This window comes from Mangifera indica, chromosome 9 (genome assembly GCF_011075055.1).
Source record: "Mangifera indica cultivar Alphonso chromosome 9, CATAS_Mindica_2.1, whole genome shotgun sequence".
Taxonomy (NCBI): domain Eukaryota; kingdom Viridiplantae; phylum Streptophyta; class Magnoliopsida; order Sapindales; family Anacardiaceae; genus Mangifera; species Mangifera indica.
Genome location: NC_058145.1, coordinates 3928500 through 3939834, shown reverse-complemented (window position 1 = coordinate 3939834; position 11335 = coordinate 3928500). Strand labels below are relative to the sequence as shown.

At 34.8% G+C, this 11335-nt stretch overlaps 1 protein-coding gene and 1 long non-coding RNA gene across 2 annotated transcripts; both read right to left on the bottom strand.

Annotated features, from left to right (window-relative positions):
- Positions 1-3634: 3634 nt before the first annotated feature.
- Positions 3635-5441, bottom strand: LOC123225195 (berberine bridge enzyme-like 15). Its single transcript, XM_044649095.1, has one exon. It carries the CDS (start codon positions 5435-5437, stop codon positions 3815-3817), a length of 1623 nt encoding a protein of 540 aa, XP_044505030.1. The 5' UTR covers positions 5438-5441; the 3' UTR covers positions 3635-3814.
- Positions 5442-7788: 2347 nt separating this feature from the next.
- Positions 7789-10153, bottom strand: LOC123226572. The gene is made up of 3 exons (XR_006504349.1): positions 9727-10153; positions 8627-9115; positions 7789-8491 (listed from the first exon to the last, which is right to left on the bottom strand). It is a non-coding gene; the product is annotated as an uncharacterized LOC123226572 (long non-coding RNA).
- Positions 10154-11335: the final 1182 nt, after the last annotated feature.

Here is an 11335-nt window from a genome sequence, read left to right as displayed (position 1 = left end):
ACCTGAAGCAAAAATGGTCAATTCAAGAGGCTTATACTCAATTAAATTACAACGATCATTGTATGGATTAAAAAAATCCAAACGTATGTGGTACAATCGCCTCAGTGAATATTTAAAAAAAGAAGGTTATGTGAATGACCCTATATGTTCATGTGTCTTTATCAAAAGGTCAGAATCGGGATTTGCTATTGTTGCAGTTTATATTGATGACATGAATTTAATTAGGACTCCTGAAGAGCTCTCAAAAACTGCTGAATATTTGAAAAAAGAATTTGAAATGAAGGATTTGGGGAAAACAAAATATTGTCTCAGCCTACAGATCAAACACAATTCAAATGGAATACTTATCCATCAATCAGCGTATATTGAAAAATTATTAAAACGCTTTAATATGGATAAGATTTATCCTTTGAGCACCCCAATGGTTGTTCGATCTCTTGATCCAAAAAAGGACCTATTTCGTCCTAAAGAAGAAGATGAAAAGATACTTGGTCTTGAAGTACCATATCTTAATGTCATTGGAGTCTTATTATATTTGACCCAATGCATGAGACTAAATATATCCTTCGTAGTTAATTTATTAGCCCGATTTAGCTCTGCACCAACCCCTCGCCGTTAAAATAGAATCAAACATATACTCCGTTACCTATATGGAACTAGAGATTTGAGATTATTCTATTCTGTTAAATCTCCTAAAAATCCTAGTTTGGTTGGATATGCAGACGCTGGTTATCTTTCTGACTCCCATAAGACCCGTTCACAGATGGGATATGTTTTCACTTATAATGACACAACTATATCATGACGCTCCACCAAGCAGACCTTGGTTGCAACTTCTTCAAATTATTCAGAAATTTTAGTTTTCCATGAAACCAGCGGAGAATGCATATGGTTATAGTCTGTCATCCATCATATCCAGAATGCATGCAGTTTTTCTTCTACAACAGACACTCATTCCTTATTATATGAAGACAATGTATTATGTATTGTCCAAATTAGATGTGGATACATCAAAGGAGACAAAACTAAACATATCTCACCGAAGTTCTTTTACACTCATGAGCTCCAGCAGAGCAAAAAGATTGATGTCAAGCAAATAAGATCCAGTGAGAATCTTGCAGATTTGTTCACTAAGGCACTACCGACATCAACATTTGAGAAGTTAGTGTATAATATCGATATGCGGTGGTTCAACAAGCAATCAAGTTAATCCTACTACAAAGAGGGGGAACATTCATCAGACAAAAGTTTAAAGTTTATCAAATATTGGATAAAAGGTGCACTGTATTCTTTTTTCCTTTATTAGGTTTTGTCCCACTAGGTTTTCTTAGTAAGGTTTTTAATGAGACAGTTCAAGTACGTCCAACACTAACTTACAGAACATTAAATAATTATACTTTTTTGCTTTGGTTTTTATTCCACTGGATTTTTTTTTAGCAAAGTTAATATAATTATCTGTGAGTGGTGAAAATTCAAAGGGGAGTGTTGCAGAAGGTGGATTTTTCCACCACATGAGGAGAAAAATGAAAAGTTTGGGTGTGAATGCATTAAATTGATGGTGAGCTACATCATTGCCTTGGTGGACATTTGCCTTATATTTAGCCACTTTCCTTGACTAAAAGGGTAGTCAAATTTTCTTATAAATACCCCTTTATCCTTTGTAATTGAATCATCCAGAAAAATTAATCTCTCACTTCATTTTGTTTTTATTTTATTATAAATCCCTCTCAAAGCTTCTTTCTTTTTATTTATTTAGTTATATTTATAATATTAAATAAATTGTGTTGAAAACGTATTATAAAATAATAAATGGGCACAGAAAGATGAAAGAAAGAATAATTTCGAAGTTTTTTTAAAATGAAAAAATGCATTTATGAGAAGAGGAGAACTAGAAAAGTAAAGGTTGTACGTATCGTACAAAGGAAAACAGGAAGGGTCACTTCTAGTGCGCGAGTTTTGTCTTTTCCACGCGCCCTCAATTTTAAATGCATTTTCACTGCATTCATTGACTTGATTAAATGGAAAGCCACTTGGATACGTAACTATATATATATATATATATATATGGATCATTACTGTGAAAAGACAGCACTTATTAATTTCTCACTTAATCAAGTGTCTCTGTTCATGTGCATTTCCCAGATATTTTGTGGTTAGTTCATATGAGCTTAATTCCAATTTTAAATCGAAGTCCGTTGCCTGTTACCAAACCAAACATTCAAGACTAATAATAAGACAAGATTAATAATTAATTTAATACATGTTCAAGAAGACTTTTCAACATGGGCTTGTCGGCCGTCTTGGCTGCCTCTGCCATCGTAGCTATGGTTTATTTATTTTTTTATTATTAAAAAAAGTTTAAACATTCTTATTTGTCAACCAATGGACCATACCAAATGGGTTAGCCGGTTTAGCACTGGTAGATTCTCTTATTTATCACTATCTTAAATGCACACATTTGATCTCCAATTGGATCCTGTAATAGTGCTTCACCAAACTCTTGTTCGATTGGAGGGAAAATTGGAAATATGAAACTTCCGTAATTAAAGCTCAAGATTATATGTAAATTTGGTTTTTGGGCATTTCCCACAAACTGATTTCAAAGTCCCCCACTCAAAGAAAATTAGTGCACCACTGCTATTTTCAAAGTGATTAAATAGTTCAATTTAGGTTTGGTAGAATTTGCCTCCATCAGTTTGGGGGTGTTTTTCCACAATAATTCAAAGCCAAAATTGTGCTGGGGCTCACATCAAGTCAATCAGGACCAGTGTTGTCATCGTACGCGAGTACGAGTCAATGAATACAATGTCTTGCATAAACTGTTTGTTCGTGTTAGGAGGTCATATTCATCTTATATTAATTCAAATTTTAAGTTAAAAATCTTCAACTTTATCCTTAGTTAAATTATATTTATATAAAAAAATTTTAATCTTAACCCAATTTAAAATATGTTCAGATTAACCAGATATAACTGTAATTGATTCAAAATTGTCTATTTTAATCTAGGGTTAACAAAACATTATACATAACATTTTCGCTTATTTACAAATAATTTAAAAAATTATAGTTCAAGACTTTAAATCAAGTTAATAATCTTAGTAATCAAATATTATTTTTACTATCAAAAATTAAAATAAATTTTTAAATAAAACAAGAATAATACGAGTAATTACAATTATATATAGACACAATTATATATAATCTATAAAGATTTTAACTATTGTTAATATTTATCCTTCAACTTTCTTTCATTTGCCCCTGACAAAGTCTACTATAATAATAATTTTTTAAACATTGGGATCAATTCAGATAATTTGAATTATTTTGTATCAACCCCAATATGCTCGAATCCAACCCTATTACTTGAATTAAATTTCTTATCAATGAAAGTCAAATTTAACTTAATTTTTTTTATATTATATTATATCATATCAAATTAACAAATTATATTGAAAATTTAACCTAATCTTTCATTTCAAATGCATTAATCCTGTTGGTTTAAGGGATTCTTTCTCATCGTGATACTATCTAATATCAATTGTGAAGAACTCACCTCCAAAACCTACTCAGTAGTGTTTTTAGCTTGCGTGAGACTCACGGTACCTTTCCCAAACAAAGACTTGAGACACCCTGCTATAAAAACTACTAAACTGAATGAATTTAAATGTCCAAATCTTACGAGAAACACTTGGCTCCAGAAAGCGAAAATGACTAAAATTTTTGTTCTATTTAACTAACCAAACTGCCCTCCTGCTTCAAAAGTAATGCAAACAACTCAATAAAATACACAAACTCATTCATCTGTTAAGCCTTTTCAGTGGTAGAATCGAAGAGGAGGAATACTCTGTTCATGCCTGAAGAAATTTTCGGGATCAAATTTGGTCTTTACTTTCACTAATCTGTTGAAATTATCCTTGAAATACTTCTCGCCCCAGATCTTCGCCTGACTGTAGCTCGTGTATCGCTTCTTGTTGATACCCAGGTCAAGATCTCTGTAATTCACATACGCTTCTCTGGGAGACTGAGAAACATAAGGCGTCATGTATTTGTAAAGCTTCCTTATCCAATCTATATGCTTTCCGTCGCTCTTTTCTCCATCCACCCAAAACGTCCCGTACTGGATTTTGAACAAAACCCCCTTTCTATGAGGAAAAGGAGTTGCAGATTCTGAAATCCTGCTCATCATTCCACCGTACGGATTCCATATTGAAAACGGATTATCTTCCTGTAAAAACCTTTTCCATATCCCCTCAAGTGCAGTTTCAGGAATCGGCTCTTTTACAAAATCTGATTTCGCTTTGAAATACGACTTGGGAGAAAAAGGCTTCCCCTGAAGAAGAAATTCAGCAGTTATGTTGCTCGGATACCCGGCGATGAAAAGCACAGAATTGATCCAGCTTGTTTCAATACAATCTTTTCGCGTTAAACCCAATTCTGGGAAGCTCTTCTTCATCACCTTCAGGAGACTTTCAGCGTTGCCCAGAAACAGGGCGTTGTATGAATTTGTCACTGTTCTGGTGCCGTTTTGGCCTGTGCTTGTTTGAATGATAACTCTAATAAAGAGATTCTCATCAAGTTTATTTGCAACTTGTTGCCATTTGTATAGTATTTTAGTGGCGCCTTGCTCCAGTGACTTGGTGACTGTAAATACTGTGACGGTTGCTGGTACAGGAACCAGTTTTATCTTCCAGGCGAGAATGACTCCAAAGCTTGCTCCTCCGCCGCCTCTTATGGCCCAAAAGAGGTCTTCTCCCATGGCTGCTCGGTCCAGAATTCTGCCATTGGCGTTGACCATACGGGCGTCAAGAACATTGTCAACTCCAAGGCCGTATTTTCTCATCATGGAACCGTAAGCTCCGCCTGTAATGTGCCCACCAATGCCTAAACTTGTGCAAAGGCCGGCAGGAAAGCCGTGAACTTGGCTTTTCTCTGCAATTCTGTAGTAGACTTCACCGACTGTGGCACCCGCCTGAACCCAGGCGTTGTTTTGTTGAATATCAACGTCGACGGATCGAAGCCTGGCGAGGTCGACGATTATAAAAGGCGTTTCGATTTCAGAGACATAGGAGAGACCCTCATAGTCATGGCCTCCGCTGCGGACTCTCAGATGAAATCCGAGCATTTTGGAGCAAATAACGGCTGCCTGGACTTGGGGTTCATTCAAAGGCGTGAAAATAAACTGAGGCTTGGGCTTTGAAGGCTCCAGATATCTGAGGTTTTGGGCAGTGGAATTTAGGATTGAAAAAAAAGATGAAGAATTTTGTGGGGTGTAAAAACTGGAGGAAGGATAAGAAATCCTGGAATTGAACGAGAGGCATTGTTTGAAACTTTGTAAACTTGCAGTTGGAGTTGAATTTACCCATGAAATTAACAACAAAAATACTGAAACTAGAACGATTAAATTGCTTGAAATCTTCATGATTTTCTCTGAGCACATGAATTTGGAGTTCAGAGTTAGTGTTATATATAGGCTGTGAAATGGATGATCCTGACGTCTAAACGAGGTAATCCTGACGTCAAATGTGAATTGGGCTTTTTGTTGTGGTAATTTCTGCAGGTTGCAGCAATGACTTGAGCTTCTAGGATTGACTGCCTACCACATTGATTGGTTGTTCTTATTTTCTCCGATAACCTTATTCAAGGACCTTGGAAGCATTCAAGAGTGCGGAAAAATTTGTTATGTTTTTAAACTTGGGAGAGGGGTTTTTTTAAATATTTTGATAAATGATAATTTTAACCTTGATAGTAATAATAAAATTTAATAAATAGACGAGTATTTAAATTTTTAATTGTTAATAGGTGAGAAGCTGACTTTGTATCAAACCTTAGATGGGAAATAATCATTTGGCCGTGTTTAAATAAATAGCTTAAACAGTTTGGAAGGGTAGATTTGATGACAAAAGATATGGAATCTTCAAGTGAACGGGTATGAATTTAAGACATTTTAACAATATATCAAAATCAAACTCTTAACTTATTAGTATAATTATTGTAAAGTTAGTTATTGGATTTCAAATTTTGCTTATTAAAATTAGCCAATTTAACCTAAAATAATATATTAACTTAAATAAGGTTTTCTCGGTTTAAAAAACCTGAACTAATGACACAATAATATATTTGCCTTGGTAATGATAACATGGCGCAACATCTTACTCTAATTTAGAAAACTTGCTGGAAAAAATTGGGACGGCTTTGAATTGAATTATTGCCAAGTCATCAAATTAATTTAGTCATTCTTGGCTGCTTTGTTTTATTTGTGACCTTTTAACTGTTGGAGAGAGGCAGAATATGAATTTCAAAGTCCTTAATTATATTAAGTTTGAATTTAATATAGGTAGATTTACATTTACCAATCGTGAGCCTAGAGTTTTGACGTGGAGTAACAATCCTGATATCACCCTTAAGCTAGGTTAAGCCTACATGTATTGTATTCATTAGGTTAAGGTTCATCAGTTATGTCCTATCATAAATTCATTAGGAGAATGACTTAACTCCAAGCCAATTTGTATAAAAATAACCTAATATTCTTTTTTCATTGTCAAATATGAATAACTCTTATCAACTTGGCTTTTGTCCTTCCCTTTTACTAAGACCCTTCCTCTTAAAGAGTCATATAAAGATTGTCAATATAACAAGATGAACACATCTCATGTCTTAATTATCAATCCTAGGATTGGATTTGAATTGAGAGGAGTTCAAATTTCAGTTCAACTCGTTTTATATAGAACCAAACTCGAGTTTATTAAGTTCATTTCAAAAGTGTTTAAGTTCGACTCAAGTTAGAGCTTAAATCGAGTTTTAAACTAGACACAGTGTTAAAATGATGTTATTTTATATAGAATTTTTAAAATCACAAACTTGATGAACTAAATATCTTAAAAGCCCGAGTTTGAAAATATTTAATTGTCAGAATCGAGCTCGAGCATGAGCTCCGTTAAGATGAATTTGTTTCAAGCTTGTTTGAATCGAGATTCGAATTCGACCCTAATCAACCTCTACCTAAATGCTTCACAAAACCACACTAGCGCACAATAAGGTCCACGCACACCCTTGCACATATAATTCTTACAAATGTTTGCCAAACAATCGTCAAAGTTTTTTACTTGTGGCACAACTCAATGGCTTAAGGGATACCAATTATCTTAGGCACAACTTCATTGTCATGTTGATCTTTTGCGACATCTTGGAAAATGTTGTATGGCATATGAGACTTTTCCCTTCCATGTTGTGTTGTTGTCAATGTCAACATCTTGGACTTTCAACATGTTTTTCATGCTTGCCCTCATGCCACTCATTACACTCACCTTTCAACTGTCCACTAACAATACTTCTAATACACGTTTAATAGATTGCAACAGTTATATGAACATAACTTCTTGGTAAGATAGTATTCGAAGAAGCATAAGAGTCCATTTCAGTCTTCAAATTGATAGATTTATCTTCAACAATACATTTAACCATCTAATAAACATAAAGAATAAAATAGTGCTACCATTTTCTATTAAAAATTGCATAAGTCTTGAGATGGGTTGGAAATCCTGGCCTTGCTTCAACACATTTTTCAAACTACTTTGAAAATTGCAACCCAAATACAATAAATTATCTTTTTCAAGCCTGTCAACTTTGAACTTCTCCCTCCGAGGAAGCCTTGCAGGCCTGGTCTCTTGCAAGTTAAACAAGTGTCCTGCGAGTTCTGTCGATTTCTTCCTCAATGTAACAGTGTAATGAGAAACAGAGGCATGAAAGTAAAGATTATTACTATTGCAATGAATTTGTTTTGCACCTAATCAAACAAGTACTGCATTCCCATTGTATCACATTACAAATCAATGCCAACTGTGAGGTTCAGATTTCAGTTAACACTCTTACAATAATGTATCTCAATGGTAAACAAAACAAAGCAAACAACACAAAAGATTTAATAAAAGCAAGTAATCAGGCCACAGACCAAATTCACTCCAGCATTCGAGAGGCTGGTTCTCTCCCCCTATTCTTTCCTTTCTTTTTTCTCCCCTCTATTCCTCTCTCACCAGGCTCTTAATATTTGACTCCTTGCTGTAGCTCCACCAATCCTCGCGTGCCAGCTCAGCTTCTAACATCTCCAGAGTGCCTTCTTTTCCCAGCACATCCCCATACTTTTGCTGCATGTCTGCTGCTTTAACTGCTACTGGGATGCTGCCATCTGGAGGTCCTGTGGACTGCCCACCAGAGTTATCATCGGCACTGCTAGCATCAAATTTAGAATTACAGCCTTTAGCTCCCACAGTGAGCTCTCCAATGCCGTTAATAATGTTACTGTCTGTTAGTTCCTAAGATTGTATCTTCAGCTTTGCCTTCATGCCTCTTCTTTTCTTCTTCACGTATACTTGAGCCCTAACAAAATCCAATTACCTTGAAAACAGCAGCAAAACAAGGAGCACGGACAATGCTCTCTAGGTACATGCAGAGCAGGTTTCATTTGCTAGGAAATCAAAGGTGCATAGGATGGAACCTTGAAGTTTACATGAAAAAAGGGGGCCAATCAGAATCATTTCAATTTTTTGTATATTAGCATCATTTAGAAAGTATATTAAATGAAAGTAGTAGTATCTAATTTTAAAGCAATGAAGCACACAACATCAACTACCTTATATTCCAAATGTGAATCCCAAATCACTATGGAGCTATCATCTGGTGCCCATTTAATATCAGCCAAATCCAATGTATCAACAGCAAAAACACCCATTATCTCCCAAGAACTGCATGAAGGCAGATTTATGTAGTCCTTGCAATCACGTCTGGTACAAATGGCAGCAAATTTCCCATCTTCAGTGAAAGAGACCCCCTCCAAAGCATGCTTAGGCCATTGCACATGAACGCATGCTGTGTTCAGTAGTGACCAAACTGTTAATTGCAGCTGAAAATCAGATGTAGTAAGAATGTGACAGCTATCTGGACTCCATCAACCGTAATCAATGCCAGTAGACCCTTCATTTATTTTGCATGTCCACTCAGGTTGGGTCAGTGACCATAACTGTATCATTGGTCTTTTAAAAAGACCACAAAGACTGTACTCAGAATCAAGTGCCCATTCGATATAGCTTATCTTACCCAAGCATGAAAACAACTGCACAACCTGCATCACAAACATAAAAGTACATTCAAAGGTCTATATACTTAGCATTCCCAAAGCATCCCTCTGAGGACCATGCTTCCTTGACCAGCACCAAGCAATAACCTTATATATAAATTGGCGCAAAATTCCATTCATCTTAGCCTAATTAAAGACTAAATATATTGATAAACCTTCCTCAAAAAGATTACTGATAATATTTTCAAACAATGGTGTCAAAGGAGGTTTCTGAGAAAACTCTGAAACACGGAATTTGGGCCAAAAATCAGGCCGTATCAATAATTGTTTTCCGATACACTAATAAATTGACTACAAATAAGAAACAAGTCTAGCTGCATAAGATTTGAATCTCACCAACACCATTTTAACTAGGCGTGGGAACTTAATTATATATCTATTGTACCTGAGTTATATCATAATGTCACAAAAAAGCTAAGAACTAAACTGAATGAAGCCGGCATTACAAATCACTGCGAAACAATGTCAGGATCTAACTAAGTTGCAGCAATTACCAGAACGATATCACTACCGATTTACAATCTTAAATTACATGAAAGATTACTAGTTACATCCGAGTTGGAAAAAAAGGAAAATAAGAAAGAAGGGAGAATTACCTTAAAAGAGTGAGTGCCCCGGATAACAAGACGATAATCGACGGAAACAGCTATGTAACGTGAGTTAGGTGAAAAACAACACGGCCCGGTCTGTTTATAAGCTTCAGTGAACTCCATTTACAGTCATGGCAAAAAGAATGAACCAAAAACAGTCATAAAATTTGCAAATTCACGTCGCCATTGGTGCCCAATTGGCCCCGAGATCGTGTAGGAAGAATGTGAGGCAATTGATGCTTAGATCCATCGCAATAATTGTTGAAGGTGAGTGCGGTTGAGAGTTGAGAGAGTTTCAAATTTTTGAAAGTGGATAGTGAAGTAAAGTTCGAAAAAATCGTTAAATAAAAATTTTTTGTTCTGGTGAGCGCGGTTGAGAATAGAAAGATTTTCAAATTTTATTTTGCCTGCGCTTCGAACAAAACGCTGCGCATGCGGCCGGATCGGGTTTTGCGGTTCTGATTAATTACGCACGCTATTATGCCCTAAATAGCCCCAAAAGGCAGTAGATGATGACACAATACCATTTCTTTAATAGCCAAAGGACAATTCCCCATCCAAGTTTAGCTGTATTCTTGAAATCACACATATGTGGTCTAAGAAACTTAAAATCTCATTTATTAATTAATTGAGATTAAATTTTTCTGTTAGAAATAGAGTGAAATCATTATTTTATTAATAATATTAAAAAATATAAAATTTTTTGTATTTTCCTTCTATATTTTAATAACTGACAATTTCATTTTTGTCTAAAGTTTTTTAATTTTAAAAAAATCATATTTTTTCTTTCAAACTTAGGGTGTTTTTCTTTTTCTCTTTAACCACTATATCTGGTGCCAACGACCTTGTCTCTGTACCCTAAAACATCAGTTGGTGTCTTCCCTCTCTAGATCGCGTCATCAGAGACAAAGGAGATTCGTCATTTTATAGAGATGAAGAGATCTAGAGATTTCTTCATCTTTAAATCTCATCTCAACAAATAGATGAAGAAACAGTTTTTTGTCTTTTCAGTGAGACGAAGAAATTGATTTCTTCGTTGAAGACAAAGAGATTTAAAGAAGGGAGATTGTCATGCACTAACCAACATTTTTGGGTGGAGAGGAGAGGTCATCTGCATTGGAGATGATGGTCGAAGAGGTAAAAAAAAAAACCTTAGGTTTGGGGAAAGGAGAATGTGACTTTTCAAAGTTCGAAAACTTTATGTAAGCGTGAAGTTATTGGGCTTTAAAACTTATAAGAAAAAATATAAGTAGTTTCATATTTTTTTAATATTATTAGTAAAATGATGATTTTATCCCTGACTTTTCTAATGACAGTTGGCCTATAGATGAGATTTTAGGTTTTTTAAATTCTACGGGTGTGATTTTAAGGACACATCCTTTGGCCTTATTTAATAATAAAAAAATTAAAGGCTGAATGACTATTTCCTACTCTGGCCATGTGAAACGAAAATTTTTTTAATTTAGTTTAAAAATATATTCACCCATTTTTCATATTGTTATATGTTGCAATAAAAATATTATTTTACATAAATTTTTGTGTTCTCTCTTTTTGTCTTACTTTTTTAATTCTTCCTTTTTCATTTATTCTTTTTATTTGCAATTATCTTCTTCTT